This window comes from Lepidochelys kempii, chromosome 6 (assembly GCF_965140265.1).
Source record: "Lepidochelys kempii isolate rLepKem1 chromosome 6, rLepKem1.hap2, whole genome shotgun sequence".
Lineage (NCBI taxonomy): Eukaryota > Metazoa > Chordata > Testudines > Cheloniidae > Lepidochelys > Lepidochelys kempii.
This window is the reverse complement of record NC_133261.1, coordinates 93551678-93574063: the sequence shown is the minus strand read 5'-3', so window position 1 is coordinate 93574063 and position 22386 is coordinate 93551678. Positions and strand designations below refer to the sequence as shown.

The 22386-nt window shown below is 43.1% G+C and overlaps 1 protein-coding gene across 3 annotated transcripts in view; it reads right to left on the bottom strand.

Moving 5' to 3' along the window:
• The window catches only part of ADCK1 (aarF domain containing kinase 1), a 142142-nt gene extending 132912 nt beyond the window's left edge, over nucleotides 1-9230 (bottom strand). For 2 of the 3 annotated variants that reach the window (XM_073349309.1, XM_073349313.1), the window contains exons 1-2: nucleotides 9151-9230; nucleotides 389-525 (exon numbers count right to left, since the gene is read on the bottom strand). In XM_073349309.1, coding sequence (XP_073205410.1) covers nucleotides 389-525; nucleotides 9151-9208 — 195 coding nt within the window. In that variant the 5' untranslated portion in view covers nucleotides 9209-9230. The remainder of the gene's footprint in view (nucleotides 1-388; nucleotides 526-9150) is intronic. The other variant, XM_073349315.1, reaches the window with a different exon arrangement.
• Between the last annotated feature and the right edge of the window lie 13156 nt (nucleotides 9231-22386).

The window sequence follows — 22386 nt, the reverse complement described above, 5'->3', positions numbered from 1 at the left end:
GACTGAGTTCTGGATAAGAAGTGGATGAAGGGGATGTGGGGTAAAGAGCCATAGCAAAGTGGGTGTAGGCCCCACAGGGCTGTCCAGATTGAGTCCTCAATAAGGTATGTGTTCACTCATTGTCACAGCGTCTCTCTTCCTCTTCACTGTAAATTACCGGCTAGCCCTTCTACGTGTTTAACCTCTTTTCCCCACACAAATAATAAAACAGAGAAAAACCCAAATTCCTGGAGCTCAGAGCCAACTATGCTCTTGAAATATATCAATACAGTAAACTAAGCACCAGGACTGAGCTCCTGTGAACTACATTTCCCTCTTGAGGATCCTTCTAACCCAGCCAGTAAATCTCTCACCCTACCCTCACACAACCTGCCAGGGTGCAACTTACTGTGGCAATGGCTCTGCCCACCCGAACAGCTCCAAAATCATTGGGATCCAGGTACTTGCTGCTGTACAGGTAGAAACCAGAGCTGGCTGCTGCCAGAGAGACAAGTTTCAAGGCCCTTCTGGCCATCCTGGCGACCACTGCAGAGACACAAAACAGGAACCTTCACCACTTGAGCGGAAGAAGGGAGTACATGAGGAACAATTCAGGCCAACCTTGGCCAAAAATTCAAAGTCATCCAAATGCTTCCTTCCAGAACTCATTTTTCAGGTTGATCAGCTGTCAAGTGAGCATATGAAGGCCTGTTAGGGCAGAGGACCCTATTAGTGCAGGCCTCATGGTTTCTATCTCTGGCTATGAGAGGAGAGTGTGGTCTAGTGCTTAAAGCAGGGGCCCTGGGAAACAAGTCTTCCAAGTTTTCGTAATCCCTGCTCTGCCACTGACTGGAGAGCTGCCTGGCCATGCCTCTGTGTGGGAGCTGGGGAGGGGACATGCTGCTACTTCTGGGAGCTGCTTGAGGTAAGCACCATCCAGAGCCTGCACTCCTGAGCCTCTCCCTGCGCCCCAACCTCCTGTCCCAGCCCTGATCCCCCTCCCACCCTCCGAACCCCTTGGTCCCACCCTGGAGCACCCTCCTACACCCCAAACTCCTCATCCCCAGCCACACACCCCAGCCACACCCCCAGTCGGAGCCCTCACCCCCCCCGCCACCCCAGCCCGGAGCCCCCTCTTGCACCCTGAACTCCTCATTTCTGGCCCCAACCAGAACCCTCACCCCTTCCAGTACCCAACCCAATTTTGTGAGCATTCATGGCCCGCCACACAATTTCTATTCCCAGATGTGGCCCTCGGGCAAAAAAGTTTGCCCATGCCTGGTATAGATCATAATAAGACCACAAGCCCAGGGAGAGAAGGATATTTTCAGGAGTTTAGGGAAGGAAGGAGAGTCCTAATCAAGGGGGACGAGTGTGAAAGGGGCTTGCTTGGTCCTGGGAAGGAAACCAGGTGATTTGGGGAGATCCAAAATGGGGAGTGAATAAAATGAAGGTGGATGATTGGACTTAGGTGAAATAAGATGGAGAGTGGGGATACCTGATGCTGGTGAGGGTAACCCTGAGAGTTGTAGGTTGATGAGGGTCTGAGAAGAAAGTTTGTGGGGTAGGGAGGTGATGAGAAGGAGCTGAGCGGTTCAAAAGATGGTTTGCAGACTTGATGTATGAAGAGAGGGAAATTGTGACATGTTGGAGGTGCTTGGAGGAGTAGGACTGACTTGGAGGGGGCCTAGCAGGTACAGGGGTGCTGGAATCATGGTTCTGCACCCAAAATGAATAGCACTTGTAGTCTTATACCTATACCAACCCCCCGCCTCAGTGCTACAATACTTACAAAGTGGGATCTGAGTTACTACAGAGAATTCTTTCCTGGGTATCTGACTGGTGAATCTTTCCCTATGCTCAGGGTTCAGCTGATCGCCATATTTGGGGTCAGGAAGGAATTTTCCTCCAGGGCAGATTGGAAGAGGCCCTGGAGGTTTTTCTCCTTCCTCTATAGCATGAAGCACAGATCACTCGCTGGAGGATTCTCTTCTCCTTGGAGTCTTTAAACCATGATTTGAGGACTTCAATAGCTCAGACATAGGTGAGAGGTTTATTGCAGGAGTGGGTGGGCAAGATTCTGTGGCCTGCATTGTGCAGGAGGTCAGACTAGATGATCATAATGGTCCCTTCTGACCTTAATGTCTATGAATCTATACTTCTCTGTGCCTTAGTTTCATAGTGATCAGTAGGCAGGTGCACAAGGAGCTCCGTTCTAAGCTTGTTATTATACTGCAATAGTTGTCTACTACCTAGAGGCCACAAATAAAAGATCAGGACTCCACTGTGCTAGATACTGTACATACATAAAACGAAAAGATGGTCCCTAGCCCTAAAGGGTTTACAATCTAAGTATAAAACAAGAGACAACAGGAGCATAAAACAAACAGCAGGAGCACAAGGCAACAGTGAGTCAGTTATGATTAGTGTAATAAGCAGTAGTCACAGCACACCAGCTGCCTGACCATTATCATGAGTTTTGTAGGTTTTAGTAGGTTTTAAAAGGGGATTTAAAAGAGGACAGTTACAGATTTTTACAGGGAGCTCCTCCCATCGTGGGAAACACAAAGGTGCCTGTTGAAAAATGTTCCAAATGGACAGGCAAGGCTGTCATTATTGATTGAGTGGAGGGGTGAGGGGCAATGTCTCAATAGATGATAGGGTAGAGATATTCCATGAAGTGCCTTAAAAGTAAAAACAAGTAGTTTCTGCTTGACGCAGTGGAAAAGGGGAGCCAGTAGAAGGAGGCAAAGAAGGGGGTGACCTAGCCAAAGTGACAAGCCAAGAAGATACCTGCCTTCTCATCATCATAGGGGAAGAGGCAAAAAATGAATAATCATTTATGATCCTGCCTGAGACAGTATGGTCCAATAGTTAGAATATGAGACTGGTAATCATGAGACCAGCGTTCTAGTCCGGGTTTTGCCTTTAGCTCAACGTATGATCTTGAGCAAACCTCTTAACTTCTCACTCTCGGTTTCCCTATCAAGTGGGGAAAACAATAATATACCTGTTTCCCTTCTTTAAAGGGCTGTATTAACTACTTATGTTTGTAAAGTGCTTTGAACATGAATTTTATAAGTTCTATTATTATTAATTGAGGCATTTTAGGGTTCGGCAGTTTTGTTTTAATGTTAGGCTCTAACTAGATTTCCCCCCTCCCCAAAGGATTTCATGATGTGTCAAAAGCTCTTTAACATTCTCTCTTACCTCTAACATTGTCCTTCCCTGCTTTATTAAATGACACTTTTGATTATTCAAACCTGGAAAGTGTTTACAAATCCACTGTACTTTTTTCCCCTCATTCCATTGATGCAGTTTTTCCTTTTATATTTCATTTATCTTTGGCAATGGAATTAGGAGGGTCAGTTTCATTTTCCGTTTCTAATCAATTTCACTCCAGTTAAGAAAGCCTAAGGCTTCTGGTTTAGATACCCAGCAATTAAAGGAAAAAAATTATCCACATTTCTTTTTTACTTCTATCACAGATCACTACAATCACTTGTGAGTACGCTCTCCCTAATGGCAGGCCTTGGGGCTCTACTTCACTCCAAGGGGAGTCCTATGACTCTACCACTCTTAGACTAGATCCCAGACTTCAGCATCCCTGTTCCACAGAGGGGCTCCTTCAGAACAGTCAGTTTGGTCTGGTTCCCACAGGAATCGGGAACTTGGAAACTTTGGCCTGGATCCAAAAAGCAATCTAGGAGTCGCAATGTTGAACATCACAGAGCCTAACTTTCAGGTACCTAGAAAAAAGTCACAGAACAACACTGCAACCCACAAAGCCCGAGTTAGGCACGCAGGCTTCCTATATAATGAATGGGGAGAGTTAGGTGCCTTAGAATGAAGTTCATAAAAGCAAGCATGCTAGGCGGGGAGCCATCTAAACTAGCCAATGGGAGATGCTGACAACAGGGGTGTGTGCTAAGCCCTGTCCCTCTCACACCATTAGGAACCTATCTCTGTGATCCATGATCCTGGAGACAGGTGGCTTAGACACCTAAATTGTTTCTTGAGGGAGGAGTTAGGCACCTTCCTTGCTCCACACAAAACAGCCAGAGGAGGTGGCAGGGGAAGAGAGAGAGAGACAGAGGGGGAAAATCAATCTTGGGTCTCCCACATCCCAGCTGAGTGCTTGGTAAATTGTTCCATCGGTTAATTACTCTCACTGTTAAAGATTTATGCCAAACTGTTAAAGATTTATCTCCAAACTGAAATTTTCCTAGCTTCAACTTCCAGCCATTGGATCATGGGACACTTTTCTCCGCTCATTATTAAATATTTCTTCCCCACGCAGGAACTTACAGACTGTAATCAAGTTATCCCCTTAACCTTCTCTTTGTTCCACTAAACAGACTGAGCTCTTTGAGTCAATCACTCTAAGGCATGTTTTCTAATCCCTTCATCATTCTGGTGGTTCATCCCTGAACCATCTCCAATTTATCAACATCCTTCATAAATTGTGCACACCAGAACTGGACACAGTATTCCAGCAGCGGCCACACCAACACTACATACAGGGGTAAAACAATCTCTCCACTTGTACTCCAGCTTCCCCTGTCTATGCATCCAAGGATTGCATCAGCCCTTTTGGCCACAGCATAGCGCTAGGACCTCATGTTCAGCTGATTATCCACCACCACTCCTAAATCTTTTTCAGAGTCACTGCTTCTCAGGATAGAGTCCCCTATCCTGTAAGTATGGCCTACATTCTTTCTTCCTACGAGTGTGTGTGTATATATACACACACACACACACACACACACACACTTAGCTATATTAAAATGCATATTGTTTGTTTGCATTCAGCTTACCAAGCAATCCAAATCACTCTGTATTAGTGACTTGTCCTCACCAAACACCTGTATACAACTGTGGTCTCCAGGCACAAACAATGGAGCACACCATATCTAAAAAGAAAAGGAGTACTTGTGGCACCTTAGAGACTAACCAATTTATTTGAGCATAAGCTTTCGTGAGCTACAGCTCACTGATGAAGTGAGCTGTAGCTCACGAAAGCTTATGCTCAAATAAATTGGTTAGTCTCTAAGGTGCCACAAGTACTCCTTTTCTTTTTGCGAATACAGACTAACACGGCTGTTACTCTGAAACCCACCATATCTAAGTGTCCCCTTCGTCCTTTCACAGGGGCCTGAAGGACATTCACCAGGACAATGTGATGGCTATCAAATCTAGATATAAATTTGTAGTTGTTGCTACCTACCCAAGCCATACAAAAAAAGACGACCACCTGTCCTCTTCATTATTTACCATTCTCTCAATTTTTGCGTCATCTGCAACCTTTACCAGTGATGATTTTATGCTTTCTTCCAGGTAAAAATGTTAAATAGCACAACGCCAAGACCAAATCTCTGCAGGACCACCCACTCAATGATGGTTCCCCATTTACAATTACATTTTGAGACATATCAGCTAGCCAGTTTTTAATCCATTTAATGTGTGTCATGTCAATTTTACATTGTTCTAGTTTTTTAATCAAAATGCTGCATGGTACCATATCAAACACCTTTCGGAAGTCTTAGTGTTGATGTAATATACTATTATCTTTATCAATCAAATTTATAACACCCTCATAAAAAAAAATCAAGTTAGTTTAACAGGATCTATATTCCATAAATGCATGTTGCTTGACATTCACTATACTATCCTCCTTTAATTCTTTATTAATCGAGTTCCATAGCAGCCAATCCATTATCTTGCCCAGGACCTTCATCAAGGGCCAGATTTTGCATGGGACCAGATCATGCCTCCTAGATCAAGCCCCGCACAGGAGTTAGGCATTCATCCGCCTATCTTCCCCCAGTTTGTGGATCATTCTGGGGCTTAGGCAGGAGATACGCATCAGGCTGCCTAGAGGGAGGCAGCAATGTACATGCTCAGAGGCAGAAACTTAGGTGCCTAGGAACCTTTCACCCTGAAAACTTAGGTACCAACACCTACAGCATTTCACAGGAGTTTCATGGATTGCAGTGGAGCCTAAACTGGGATTTAAACACCTAAATGTGGGGTTTAGGTGCCTAAATCCCTTTGTATATTGGGGGTCTTTGTAACTAGCAAGGAACAGTTCATCCTTTCAATACAAGGCATTATCGGTGAACAGAAATGCGTTAAAACAATAAAGGTCTACACGGCATGAATCTTACTTAACCTTTATTCCTTCTTTGCAAGTTTTAGGTAACTGCCACCCAACCTAATACCCTAGCAGACAGCCCCTCACATTCTCTTAGCATCTCCTTGTCAAAGCCTATCCCCCCTTCCTCTCTACAAAGGTGTCTTTAAGGGTTTAGCGTCCCTTTGATCCTAGGTTCAGGCCAGGGAAAAATAAACTTGCAAGCCTGGTTGGAGCCAAGCAGGTGGGCATTTCCCAATTAATGACTCCCCCAGGGTTCCCTTAAGGACCGTTGGTATTCTCTCTAGAAGCATCTCATCTCTGACATTATTTCATCACTTGTTTGCTTCTCCCCAACAATCTCCTTTGATTTAACTCATTGCAATCAAGCAGAATAATATCAAACAGGTAAACTGAGCCACATATACTTTTCATAGAAATATTACAGACATGCCCCAGGCTCTCCACAATCTCCAAAATATTTTATGGAATAGTTTGAATTAATAACATTTCTAGTCCTATTTTTTGATAAATTTGAGGCCTAAACTACTTGGTAGTGTCTCCTTTTAACAAAGAAAAAAACATGTGTGTCTCTTTTGTTTGTTTTCTTCCCTTCTTTATTATTAAGAACATTTGTCTGAAAACAGGATATAGGTCCATCCGTTCCCACATCTTATTCCCACCTGAAGCCACATTCTGCAGTTTGTGACATCACAGCTATTTCCACTAATTGGAACATCACAAGCAGAGGCTGACAACTTTAGGTGGGAAATAATCAGCAGGAGCAGCTGAGCTCTTAAGCAAGAAAGATCCTGTTTTCATGCTAATATCTCTTAGTAATAAAAAGGGGGGGGGCAAAAATAACTCCAATATAAGAGATAGAAATAGACTTGGCAGAACCAATTGTATCTCAAGGTTTTCCGTAAGGTGTCAGTGAGTCTTTACCATGTAAATGAGCTATTGCGAAATCCCTAGGGGTATCTTAAAGACACTGTCAGCTGTGAAATATGCCTCTCAACCTAACTGCCTTTCATTATTAAGATCTTTGCTAATGAATCACCTGCTGCTCTTCCTCTATAGACAAACTGGCTTGTTTGACTTTCACTTGCCTTAGTCCATGATGCAGCTTAAGTACCATGTGTGTCACTTACAACCAAACTGACCTGAGCTCCCACATTCAATCATTTGACTTGTGTAACTATAGATCCTGCATTGTATGTGTGGAACAACTATGAGCCTGCTTGCAATAATTAATTAAATAAATAAATGATAATAAAATATTTAGCATCTTCACATTTTGTTTTGTGTTTGTTTTCTTTTCATTGACTTTCATACTAGTGAAAGTTGCTGGATTGACTTGGAGTCTCCAATTAGTCAGCACACAGATACTGCACAGGCAGCAAAGGCATGTTTATTCACCAAAGTGTCTGAGCCTTGCCCCGGAAAGACATCCCTTCTACACATGAAGGAGGAATTAAGTCTCTGACCTCTGCAATCCTTGGTCTCTCATCTGAGATAGACAGCAAAGAAAACCAATGATGCCTGTATAACTTTTCATATAGGCCATTAAACAACCACCAGATAACGACGATCGTCAGTCACTACGGACCTCAACAAGATGCAGACTGGGGACCCTAGCGCTATTCACACCATTTCAATGTTTGCAATAATATGAGCGAAAGGACTAAATGTTAAACTTATATATGATTTAAGCTATTTATTTGTGACTGGACTTTCAAGAGGTCCTGAGCACCTGCAGCTGCCTAAAGCCAATGGGCCTTGAGGTGCCGAACACTTCTGAAAATCAGGCCATTGATTTTTCTCAACTCAATTAAACTTTGTGGGAGGGTGCAGCTTTCAGATAAGGCAACATGCAGAGGATAGAAATTAAAACCAGAGGATGGCACTCCATGAGGAACCCTAGATCTTCAGCCACAATCACAGATGCAGCAGTTACCCTCATGGCAGTGAAAAGAAAGCGTCCAGAGTATTCTAAACTTCTCTGGTGCCCTACATTACCGGCGAAGGAGAACTCAGGCAACGCGGCAGTAATTACAATGGTAAGCACTGTGCTGTGAGGTAACCCCCACTACCAGTCTGCTTCAGGGGTCAGAGTCTCTGTGCCAACTGCGCTCCTCGTCTTACTTTTAGCAGGAGGGCCGAAGACGAGATTTTACCAGCGAGTAACACTGTGGGTGTCCCAGTGAACACGAGACAGAAACACTGAATGCATCCGATGAAGTGAGCTGTAGCTCACGAAAGCTCATGCTCAAATAAATTGGTTAGTCCCTAAATTGCCACTAGTCCTCCTTTTCTTTTTGCGAATACAGACGAACACGGCCGCTACTCAGAAACAATGAGGAGTCCGTGTGGCACCTTAGAGACTAACACATTTATTTGGGCATAAGCTTTCGTGGGCTAGAACCCGCTTCATCAGATGCAGGGAGTGAAAAATACAATAAGCAGTACATAGAGTACAGCAGAGGACTACAGAGGCTCTGAGACCGACCCCACGCTGAGGGCGCCCCCTTCCAAACGAGCGCCAGGGAGGAGGCGCTACCGGAGCCGACCAGGCGGGGCCTGGGGGAGAGCAGGGGCTGGTAGCTGCGGGGACGCAGCGTGCTTGGGCTGCGGGCGGCGAGAAGAGGAGGGCGGCACAGGGGGCGCTGCTTAGGGAAGCTGGCCGCGCCGAGAAGGACACGCGGCGCGGGGCGGCTGCGAGTGGAGGCCAGAAGCGGAGACGACCGGGAGAACGAGGCTGGGGTAGGGGTGGAGGCTGTCCGGCGGCAGGGCCAGGGGCACGGAGAAGCGGGGATTGGCGGCAGGGCCGGACCCGCGCCGCCCGGCGAGCGCGCGGTCGCGGGGGGGTGTTCGCCCCAGCCCGCCACCTCCGAACCGGCCGGCTCCCGATTAGTTACACAACGTTCTAAATTCCACGCGGCGCAGCCCCTCCCCCCGTGACAGTGGGGGCCTCCCTCCTCTCTCTCCAGGGACCACCCTCCCCGCAGCAGGTCGAGGGGGCCGCTCCATGTACTTACCGGCTTCCCGGCACCTCGATGCTTTTACCTGGAGAAAACGGAGACTTCCTCCCTGCATATGGTACGGCCTCGCCCCCGCACGGCATGCTGGACCTTGTAGTCCTATGCTGGTCCCAACCCCGTAGGCCCCAGGATGGGGAGGGCCCTCGAGAACTACAGGCGTTTGGCCCTAGGCGAGTTCACTGAAGAGATTAGGAGGGGGGTGTTTTGTCACGTGGGCACTGCTGGTGAGTGAGGCCGGCTCCACCACCACCTGCTCGTCAGCCTGGATTCTGTATGGACCAGATCCTGAATGTGTTCTGGAGCAATAAACTATGAGCAGTAAAGGTTCTTTGGCAGGAGCAAGATAATCCATCTTCTGCAATTGCTGCCAGTTTATCTCAAACAAAGCAATAAAACTGCTGTCCAATCAGTCTTTCCCAATCAAGAGTAACAGCCCTGTTAGTCTGTCTTTGCAAAAAGAAAAGGAGTACTTGTGGCACCTTAGAGACTAACCAATTTATTTGAGCGTAAGCTTTCGTGAGCTACAGCTCACTGATGAAGTGAGCTGTAGCTCACGAAAGCGTATGCTCAAATAAATTGGTTAGTCTCTAAGGTGCCACAAGTACTCCTTTTCTTTTTCCCAATCAAGTGTCCAATGAAATACAGGTACCTGGAGTTGGAGTTTTGTTGCCTTAAACAAGATCATGAACTTTCTGATGATTTGTTAGATTTATCAAATCATTAAAAGCCCTGAAACAAGTAAACAGCATGAAAATATAATGGAAGCTACTGGAGTAACCAGGGGACAGGGATCTTGGAAATACCACAGATGGATGGGAATGATCCTCAGTCTCAGTGCTAGTATCTATCTGAAATGTATATGTGCATCATTTACTCCTTGGGGAATTCTGCGCCAAAAAAATAAAAATTCTGTGCACAATATTTTAAAATTCTGCATATTTTATCTGTCAAAATAGCACAATATAATCATGTCAATTGCAATTATTTTGGTAATTTATTTTAAAATGCCAGTCAGCAAGTAATGTCTGTAACAATACACACACACAAAAGATTCAGGAAATGTTTGTGGTGGGACTGTTTTTGTTTTGTTTAAATGGATTCCTTACTAGGCATATTAATACAGAACTATGAGTAATTCATTTAAACTACAATACAGAAACATATTTCCCCATCCCCTCAGAAGCAGTCCAAAGCCTTAGGGGAGTCAAGGGTAACGGAGGAGCTGAGGGAGAGGGAAGGAGCCTGTGAGTGAACCTAGAGGGTTGTTAAGTGTGGGTGGGAGAAGTATGGAACAAGGTTGTGGCGGGGATTGTTAGGGAGTTGGGGAGCCTGCCTCATGCAGACCCTGGCTGACACCTAGCTTCTCCCATTTAGTCAGGCACATCTACCCCTGTCCCCACGCGGCCCTGCAGCTCCACTCCCATTCAGCCCCAGCTCAATGGTGTCACCCCACTAGCACCTGAGACCGTGCCCAAGTCTGTGCTACCCACTAGCCCTTCTGAACCCTACTCTATGACCCCCCAGCAGCCCTGTGTGCCCCGCTCTCTCCATCCCATGCCTCCTCACCTGGCCCCACTGTGAGGAGCGCAGTCTCTTCCCCCTCCCTCTCTGCCAGCTGGCTGCCTTCTCTTCTGATGCCACAGCAACCCCTCGTGGACGAAAGGTGTAATTGTAGTGCCTCTCCACCAGAGCCTATATTCTGCAGACAGAAAAAATATGTTGGGGACATGAATTCTGCCAAGAGAAAACTGTGCGCATCAGTAACAATAAAACTGTTAACAACAAGGGAAAGATTTTCAGGAGTGATGGGAAAAGCTTTCTCTGCAGCTGGCCTTCAGCTAGCAATTTCCTTATTGTGAGAAATAAGAATGATGACAAATCTTACCATATTGAAGAGTAAATGTAAAACTAAGCTCTTCACCAAAGCCTTCCCAGAATGATGATGATGATGATAAACAGAAAAACAAAAAAGCCTAAATACATGCTTGGGAACAGAGGACCAAAGAAGAGAATGTTAAAATCTTGATGAGTTAGCATAATTACTGTGAGGCATTCAGATTCTATGGTATAAATACCTTGTTAGATAACCACCCACTGAAACATTTAATAGATATCATTCTCTGATAAAATATTTTTTCATTGGAAAACAGTGACAATCAATTCCATTTTCCAACCAGCATCCCTGTAATGAAGATAAGATGGACTTCAATAGCAGCTGTGTAATCCGTAGTGGGAAATAAAAGAATTCAAGATAAAATTGAGGAGACAGAATTTAGAACTGATCCTACCAAAAACAAAGGGGGTGGGGGTGACAAATCAATGATAGCTAAGCAAGGATGTAAAAAAGCAGAATGAGACAAAAGAGAATAATACAGTCCACATCTCTCAGAGATATTGTTTCAGGCTGTGTGCAGATTCAGGCAAACATCACTACATTGGCTGCACTCTGTTCATATTTTCAAGGTTTCTTTTGCAGCTAAAAGAAGTAGAAACTTTTTCTTACGTGAAATCTTGGATTCTGAAGTACAAAGTCTCAGCCTCCCAAAAAACCACACTGAAGCAAACTAGCCCAATTCAACTCCTGTACCAAAGTAAGATTCCTGCTGGCCATCTTCTTTCCTAGATATATTATTCTCAAGATGAATGTCATTTTCTCTAAGCTTCTGTGAGCAACTGTCAAGCAGGTGACCCAGAAAACCTTCCTCTTGGGATCCCTGGTGGACAACAGACAATATATTGTTAATTTTCCTTAATGTTCAAAATATGATCAAAACTATATCTTGGACTTCTGCTACACTCAGTCCCAATCTCTTTCTCACTGTCCATGTCTGACTCGCCTACCCTCCACACACACATACATACACTCTCAAATAAAGACAAGAGTGCAGTGAGGATTAATGGTGGAACATTGCCCGCTGAGAAATTAAACATCACAGTCGGGAATGGCAAAGTTAAGGTTGATTGCTCTGGTTGGTGTAAGTACAGAGGGCAGTTTCTGAGCTGAAAGGGGAGTGAGTGAAGCATCCCAGCATATTGTGAGCCTCTCCATTATACTTATAACAATGTTGACAAAGGTGAGCCCCACAAGTGGTGTTAATATGGGACACAGAGCAAACAATGAGAAGAGAGATTTGGATCATGTAGGTAACTGTGAAAATAGGAGGGAAATTAGTGCAGACCAAATGTAAAATAATTAGTCAGGGTCACAGTAGGAGACAATCTAGCCAATACGAGCTAAAGGTCTGCTCCTGCTGCTTTTAGAGTCACTGAGAGTTTTGCAAGAGTCACACTGGTTTTAGTACAAGCAAGATCATGACCTCAACTGAGCTCATTCCGGATCATTGATCAGGAACAGATTTTGGGAGTGACAACTGGAAAATCATTGATGCTATCAGCCTAGTGCTCAGCTAGAAGGCAACTCCCTACCCTCAGTCACCCTCCAGTCACAACTCCCTGCTGCTAAACAAGATGCTAAACAGTAGCAGCCCTGACTACCAATCTTTAGCTCTAATCATTAGATCAGTAGCCTTGGCACTGTTCCCATCAAAAGGGGTTGCGCATGTCAGCATCTGATTTCTATTGGTCTTCCCTGCAGAAACTAGGTGATATTGCTTCAAAATAATCCTATTCTTACAGCACTCAGTTAAACAGCCTGAAGCTGGGGTTGTGGGGGAGAAAGAACAAGACTTTTGTAGCATAATGTCATGTGCCCAAGTGCGCTAGGCAATTATGTAACCAAAGCTAAACCATTCTATATTTAGAATAAGCACCTAGTTAGAGTGGTCAGAGCTCTTTTGTGTGAGCCTACGCTGGGGTACACAAGAAAGAGCTTGGCACAGAATAAAGATGCTATCTTTGATTCCATTTTCCTTTCAACTAGTGAATAAAATAAATCTCAGAGTATCCCAAATGGCCAAGAAATAGGAAAAAACATTTCCTTTGATTTTTGGTAAATATGCATCCCTTATGTGAATAAAGCAACAAGTCTGAGACATTGAAACACACCCACAGTGCTCACAGCCTTGCTGCCCCAGAGCCATCGTGGGAAGAGTTCAGTCAGATTGTTTGAAGAGAAGATGGTAGGGCATTTTGGCCTTCCCTGCAATGAATCAGCCTCATCCACTTTTCTCTCTCTCTCATAAATTCCTTTTGATTAAAGAGATATCTAAAGAAATCTGAAAAGTCTCTCTGGTACCAGCCCTCTCTGGAGTACAGGGAGAGGAGAGATCAAAAGGAACTCACAGAACACGTGATCCTGTGACCTTGGGGTCCTAGTGGAATAGTCTGAGCCCTAACCAGAGAGCATTCTGGGGTAGATGATGGCTTTGCAAATAGCGCAGTGGGAAGGATTGGATGATCCAGTCGGCCCTTCCTAATGTCTGTGATCTGTCATGATCTGCTGTGGGTGGCTAGTGAGGTAAATATTGAGCCAGATCCTCTGCTGGTATAAATGTTTGTAGCTCTGTTGAAGTCAGTGGAGCTATGCCAATTGACACCAGCTAACAATCTGGCCCCTCGAACCCAGGGTTACTAGAAACCTGTTTCAGAAATATTTTCAGTCTCTATTAATTCAGGTCACCAGATGAAATTATATTACAACATCTATAATATTATAGCATTGCATGGCTGTAGGACTGATGAATGGGCACACCAAGATGGGTAACACGGAACAACACCATCTGGATATTGTTCCGTATTACAGGTTAACATGCCTTCAGAGGGCTTTCACTGGGTCAAACTCATGCAAATTGTGGGGCAAAGACACAAAAGGAGACATTAGGTTCATCAGGTCCAACTTTAAATAAAGGACTCAAATGTGTCATCTTTACACAGCTAATGGAAAGCACATAGCTGTCTGTGTAATGGCAGCCATCCCATCTCCACTGGGATCTTGTCACTACTAGGGCTAGACTACATCAGTACTGGAGGGGGTACCTCCAAAGAAAACCTACCTGCTGCATTTGGTAATTCAGTCGGAGCTGATCTTCCCATTGAGTTAGTAGTGACCCAATACCTGAGTGTGGCCTTAGAGCTGCTGTGTTCCTTGAGTTGCTATGTTTTCAATGAGATGTAAAACCAATCTTGTGGTCTTTGAATAGCCTCTGGCACTTTTCATAACAGTCAAAGAGTTTGACCCTGTGTCCTGGATAAATTCCAGCTTGGGTAATTATGTTCCACCTCCATAAATTCCTGACAGTTTCAATTGGTTACGGGATTCTCCTTCACTTCCTGTTCGAGGCTGTTCCATGCTGTTGCTAAGCCATCGTGTTTCACTTTTGAGGAGGCTTCATATCAGCAGTGGACGAAATACTACCAGCATCTACTTTGCAAACCACTCTGGAGTCCTGGAAGGCACTATAGAAATGCATGAGATTATTATTGTTTTCCTGAATTATTTCACTTTCCTCCAAAGTGTAACAAATTACAGAAATTAAACCAGCATCCCTTTCAATGATCCCAGATAATACACATGCAGCTCAAAGAATTAGAGACTTTGACAAAAGCACTAATGGGCCCTGTGACCCTATTTTTCCCCAGATGTAATTATTTCTTTTGAATGCTGCCTGTAACCTTTGGAAAAATGTAAAGCACAAGGGTTGCCAATGTGGCTGAACCTTTCTGCCTGAGATAAGACTTTTCTTTTTAATTTTTCTGTTTGGCAGTTTATCCATGAAATAATTTATCCGCTGACCTGAGAATTGTAATTTATTTTGATCATTTTTATGCTACTTAGCAGAGCTACTGCTAAGAATACAGATATCTGATATCAGCAATAACTTATTACATTGCATTATGTGGTAATCTTCATTTGTTACAAGATATTTAATGAAACACTCACATTCTGCATTTGCCAGATGTGAAGAGTACTGAAGTACAGACCAAGGGTATCTGTAATTTAACAGCTCTGATCTACCCCAAAGGACTCCATACAACTATTTTGTGAGTCAGAAAGTTGTCTACCAAGGAATAGGTGTATAGCAATCCTGTTCTGGTGTCTGTACCACAGAAACCACCAGAATAATTGGTACTGATTGTCCTTTTTTGGCAGCCATGACAAAGCAGCCAGGGACAGTCTACAGAAATCGAACAGCCTAGAGAGGGTCACTTTGGGGTATAGGTGAAGCTTGTGGTGCTGCTATTCCATTATGTAAAAAAAATCAGGTCATGGGCAAGGTGACACTGTGGATTCCACCTTTTATCTAGATGGAGGTAGGTTTACATATGTTTCAATTTGCAAGGGAAAACTTATAACTCATGTCTGACTAAAGCATACCTTCCAGCACAGCATCCAGTCTGATTTGAAAACATCACGAGATGCGGAAACTACTACTTCTGTTTGTGGTCTGTTCCAATGATTAGCCACCCTCACAGTTAAAATCGTGTGCCTAATTTCTAATTTGAATTTGTCTGTCTTCAGCTTCCAGCTGTTAGTTAATATTATGCATTTAACTGGTAGATTAAAGAGCCCTTTAGAACCTGCTATTTTCTCCCGTTGAAGGTTACTTATATACTGTAGTAAAGTCACCTCTCAATCTTCCTTCTGGTAAACTGAACAGATTGAGCTCTTTAAGTCCCTCACTGTGAGGTGTTTTTTCCAGCCCTCAAATGATTTTTTGGCTCTTTTTTGCACCCTCTTCAATTTTTTAATATCCTTTTAAAAATGTGGTCACCAGAACAATACACAGTATTTCAGGATCGGTCTCACCAATGCCATATACAGAGGTAAAATCACCCCCTTCCTACTCACTGTTCCCGCTTATACATCCAAGAACCACATTATTCCTTTTTACCACACCTTTGGACGGGAGCTCATGTTGAGCTGCTTGTCCGCTATGACACCCTACATTATTTTCAGAGTTGCTGCTTTCCCCCATTCTGTAGGTATAGCCTGTATTCCTTGTTCCTAGATATATAACTTTGCATCTGGCTGTAGTAAAGTCTCTTTTGTTTAAATGGGTCCAGTTTACCATGTGAGCTAGATCATTCTGTATCACTGCCCTGTCCTCCTCAGTATTTACCACTCTAACAATCTTTCTGTCATCTAAAAATTTTATCAGCAGTGATTTTACATTTACTTCCAGATAATTGATTAAAATGTTGAATTGCATCAGGCATAGAACTGATCCCTGCGGGACCCCAGTAAAAATACCCACATTTGATGAAGGCTGCTCTTTAACAACTGCTATCTGAAATCTTTCAGTTAGTCAGTTCTTAATCCATCTCATGTTTACTTTATTGATATTGTGCTGATTTTAAAAATCAGAATGTCATGGGGAGCTCAGGACCGAAATAACAGCAAAGGCAGCAGGTCTGGCTTGAACTATGTAGTAGGACTTGGTGTGGGGAGAAGCCCCAATTAAGTGATTAATCACACTGTTAAACAATAGAATACCAATAGAAATGTATTAAATATTTTGGATGTTTTTCTACATTTTCAAATATATTGATTTCTATTACAACACAGAATATAAAGTGTACTGTGCTCACTTTAAATTATTATTTTTATTACAAATATTTGCACTGTAAAATAGTAAAAAGAAATAGTATTTCTCAATTCACCTCAGACAAGTACTGTAGTGCAATCTCTTTATTGTGAAAGTGTAATTTACAAATGTAGATTTTTTTTGTTACATAACTTAACTCAAAAACAAAACAATGTAAAACTTTACAGCCTACAAATCCACTCAGTCCTACTTCTTGTTCAGCCAATCGCTAAGAAAAACAAGTTTGTTTACATTTACGGGCCATACTTCTGCCTGCTTCTTATTTACAATGTCACCTGAAAGTGAGAACAGGTGTTTGCATGGTACTTTTGTAGCCAGCACGGCAAGGTATTTAAGTGCCAGATATACTAAACATTCATATGCCCCTTCATGCTTCAGCCACCATTCCAGAGGACATGCTTCCATGCTGATAATCTCAGTGGTAGCAGATGACAGAACAAGGAGCAATGGTCTTAAGTTGCAGTGGGGGAGGTCTAGGTTGGATATTAGGAAAAACTATTTCACTAGGAGAGTGGTGAAGCACTGGAATGGGTTACCTAGGGAGGTGGTGAAATCTCCATCCTTAGATGTTTTTAAGGCCTGGCTTGACAAAGCCCTGGCTGGGATGATTTAGATGGGGATTGGTTCTGCTTTGAGCAGGGGGTTGGACTAGATGATCTCTCTTCCAACCCTAATCTTCTATGATTCTATGATACTCGTTAAAAAAATAATGTGTTAATTAAATTTGTGACTGAACTCCTTGGGGGAGAATTGTATGTCCTCCTGTTCTGTTTTACCTTCATTACACCACATATTTCATGTTATAGCAGTCTCGGATGATGACCCAGCACATGTTTGTTTTAAGAACACTTTCACAGCAGATTTGAAAAAATGCAAAGAAGGTACCAATGTGAGATTTCTAAAAACAGAACAGCGCTCGACCCAGGATTTAAGAAACTGAAGTGCCGTCCAAACTCTGAGAGTGATGAGGTGTGGAGCATGCTTTCAGGAGTCTTAAAAGAGCAACACTCTGATGCAGAAACTACAGAACCCGAACCATCAAAAAAGAAAATCAACCTTCTGCTGGTGGCATCTGACTCCAATGATGAAAATGAACATGCGTCAGTCCACTCTGCTTGGATCATTTTCGAACAGAACCCATCATCAGCATGGATGCATGTCCTCTGGAATGGTGGTTGAAGCATGAAGGGATATGTGAATCTTTAGCACATCTGGCACATAAATATCTTGCAACACAGGCTACAACAGTGCCATATAAACGCCTGTTCTCACTTTCAGGTGACATTGTAAACAAGAAATGGGCAGCAGCATCTCCCACAAATTGTAACCAAACTTGTTTGTGTGAGTGATTGGCTGAAGCATGGACTTGTAGGCTCTAAAGTTTACATTGTTTTATTTTTGAATGCAGTTATTTTTTGTACATAATTCTACATTTGTAAGTTCAACTTTCATGATAAAGAGTTTGGACTACAGTACTTGTATTGGGTGAATTGAAAAACACTATTTCTTTTGTTTTTTACAGTGCAAATATTTGTAATAAAATATAAAGTGAGCACTGTACACTTTGTATTCTGTGTTGTAACTGAAATCAATATATTTGAAAATGTAGAAAAACATCCAAAAATATTTAAATAATTGGTATTCTATTATTAACAGCACAATTAATCGTGATTAATTTTTTTAATCACTTGACAGCCTGAATAGAAATATGGTATAAACAAGACTGGGTAATTGGTAAGGGGTGCCTATGATTTAATTACATTCTATGATTGATAAGAGGTACTTATTATTGCAGAAGTTTTCTGTAATGGGTGAAATAAGGATCTATTGAAAGATGTTTTTAACTCAGTAAAAACTGCCAGTTGCCACAGCTGTCAATCATAATGACCGAATTAGAATTCCTTTTAGCTTATCAATCATGTAACCTAAAGATTCCAAGAAATTCCATAAGTAATTAGGAAAAACTAAAATGTCAAATCAGACCACATAGTGAAATTAATCATGGGAAAACAATTTTCCCTCCAAAAAGGAGTTTCCTTTGTCTCACCCCCTATAAAAGGAAAAGGGTTGGAAAGTTAGGCCGGGAATGAACACTTTCAGCATTCCACCAGGTACTAAGGAAGGGACCAAACTGCCTTCTCTTCACTACCTACAAGAGGTGATAAAGTATGCTTTCTTTCTGTATAGTGCTCTGCTAATCTCTGATTGTTAGTCTTTCATTAAATAATTCCATTTGAGCCTGTTATTTGAGAATCTTGTATCGTTATTGACTTCAAGCATGCAACACCAGTGTAAATAACCATTTAGTTTCACAAACACTAAATTAGCCAAACTCACACCTCACAATTAAACTGCAACGAGATGCAAGTTCGGGGAGAAAGCAAAAAAGGATTCAAATGAACTGGGTCGCTGCTTATACCCAGAAAGCTATAATAAACACCTACTAACAAAAGTGGGTTATTGTCTGCAAAGAGGAAAGATTGATCAGGGCTTCTCTAAACTTGAAATGCTACTGCACCTTTGTAGTGTGTCAATGTAGACACTACCTACACTGACAGGAGTGTTTCTCCTGTTGGCAGAGGATGGTAATTCACCTCCCCGAAAGTTGGTAGTTAGGTCAACAGAAAAATTCTTCCATTGACCTAACACTGTCTACACTGAGGGTTAGGTTGGCTTAACTATGTCACTCGGGGTGTTGACCTAATTTTTTAGTGTAGCCCAGGCCTTAGCTGCAAAAGGAATAAGCAGGGAGAGCAAGGAAACCAGTGGAGCATGTATTCAAGTTGAGGCAGATTGCTCAGGTACAATTTTACACAACAATTTTTAGCAACAGCTTTCATAAAAACTGTATCTCAAAGCACTTGACAAAGTTGCATAATCTACCTACCATACATCATTAAATAATATATCAAAGCAGAGGGAGAGAATGAGATCCAGAAGCAAGGGAGAAAAAGTAGTTTTTTCAGCTGAGTTGTGTAAGAGGGTTTGGAGAGGCAGAGAGACACAAGAAGCTGCCTGTTTCAAATGGCGGGAGCTACAGAGGAGAAGGTTCTTGAACCTGCAGTGGCAATATTATATGAACGGACAAAGATATGCTTGTTGCTAGAGGACTAAAGGAAGCAGGGAGGGGAGAAGAGACAGATGAGGACTGAGAAGATGATTTCCTGTTAACTCTTGATAAACTATATGTGTAAAAGTTTTGTGTTTTTGGCTGAAGTGCCCGTGATGGAGAAGGAGAGAAGAATACCTGTCATATACATGGTTTCAGAGTAACAGCCGTTAGTCTGTATTCGCAAAAAGAAAAGGAGTACTTGTGGCACCTTAGAGACTAACCAATTTATTTGAGCGTAAGCTTTCGTGAGCTACAGCTCACTTCATCAGATGCATGCAGTAGAAAATACAGTGGGGAGATTTTATATAACACCCATTGTTTCATGTTCTCTGTGTATACAAAATCTCCCCGCTGTATTTTCCGCTGAATGCATCCGACGAAGTGTGCCAGAAAATCCATGGCAAGAAAACACACACCTGAAGGTGAGACCCTCTACCCACTCTCTTTACAATGTGTATGATAATCAAGGTGGGCCATTTCCAGCACAAATCCAGGTTTTCTCCCCCCCCCACTTTTTTTTTTTCCCCAAAAACCATACACACAAACTCACTCTCCTGCTGGTAATAGCTTATCCAAAGTGACCACTCTCCTTACAATGTGTATGAAAATCAAGGTGGGCCATTTCCAGCACAAATCCAGGTTTTCTCACACACACACACACACACCCCGCCCACACACACAAACTCACACTCCTGCTGGTAATAGCTCATCCAAACTGACCACTCTCCTTACAATGTGTAAGGAGAGTGGTCAGTTTGGATGAGCTATTACCAGCAGGAGAGTGAGTTTGTGGCGGAGGGTGAGAAAACCTGGATTTGTGCTGGAAATGGCCCAACTTGATTATCATACACATTGTAAGGAGAGTGGTCACTTTAGATAAGCTATTACCAGCAGGAGAGTGGGGTGGGAAGAGGTGTTGTTTCATGGTCTCTGTGTATATGATGTCTTCTGCAGTTTCCACGGTGTGCATCCGATGGAGTGAGCTGCGGCTCGCGAGGACTTGTGCTCAGATGGATTGGTTGGTCTCTGGGGTGCCGCGGGTACTCCTTTTCTTTTTGCGAGTGCAGACTGGCACGGCTGTTACTCTGAAACCTTTAAATAGAGACTGTTCTGCAGCTGCTCGGCATGTTAGACCTCATCCTGCTGGAGATGGATTAGTGGGCAGGTGTGTGTTTTCTTGCCATGGATTTTCTGGCACACAGATACAGAGTGTTGTATCTGTGACCCTCTCCCCTCTCTTCCCCCAACCCCCTGCTCACGTCTGTGGCTGCCAAGCCCCTCGAGGCCAGAATTGTCTCTGTGTCTGTGCAGCGCTTGGCACCAGGGGGCCCCGTTCCCCACTGGGACCTTCGGCCTCTTCAGCAACAGTAATAATGACAAGTTTCAGAGTGGCAGCCGTGTTGGTCTGTGTCCGCGGAAGGAGGGGGAGGGCTTGTGGCACCTTGGAGACTAGCGAATTTGTTGGAGCGTGGGCTTTCGTGGGCTGCGGCTCACTTCGTCGGATGCATTCAGCGGAAAATACAGCGGGGAGATTTTGTATACACAGAGAACATGAAACAATGGGTGTTGTATAAAATCTCCCCACTGTATTTTCTACTGCATGCATCCGATGAAGTGAGCTGTAGCTCACGAAAGCTTATGCTCAAATAAATTGGTTAGTCTCTAAGGTGCCACAAGTACTCCTTTTCTTTTTGTCATATACATGTATCTGGTGAATTGTAATTCTGCTAAGAGAGCTCGAGCCTGAGGCAAAGGTCCCACTGAAGCCAACAGAATTTTGCCAGAGTAGGGACTTCAGGACTGCCCTTCCTTCCCCTCACCCCACAAATGCACCATCCAGTGAAAGTTTAGAAGCTAAATTTGGGTTGCAGTTCTCTTATCTGTTTTCCTAATCCATTTGTCTATCTATTCAGAAGCTGCAAACCACTTGTCACAGGAGCATTGGGAAGAACCCTATGTTTGTTAATTTCTGATAATTTCTATCCCTTTCCCCTACTCTGTATTTGTTTTGTCTGCTATATTGTAAACTCTTCAGGGCAGGACTGCCTACTACTCTGTGTTTGTACAATTCTCTGTTGATCTCTAAACACTAGCATAATAGCAATTAATACATTCAATTTCTTATTTTTATTTTATATAAGGTCAGAGTCTGCTACCCCTACTCACATTACATAATGCCCCAGTCCATGATGAGTTCCAGTTAGTCCAGTCCACATTTCACAGGCTAGCAGAACTCACTGGAGAATTTTTTTCCCAATATCATTTTCTTTGGCTTCTTTTTTTCTTTAATTTAAAAAACCTACTTTGGTGGTATTTGAACACATGCCCACCACACAAATTCAGCCCAGTAGCTCACACTTAATGTAATATATGAGTTACTTTCTTTAAATCTAGTTAAGGACATTTTACCTGTGAGAGTTTCATAATAATGCTTATAATATTTACCACTTTATAGCACTTTTCATCATCATCTTAATCAAGCTACCTACCTATTTCTAATGCAACCTATGGTTCCTAGGTACTATATACCAGAATTAGTAGAAGTTTGATTGCAGTCACACTTGTATTATATTTTTCTGTCTCTCCCTAGAACAATTTATCCCGCTGATAGATAAT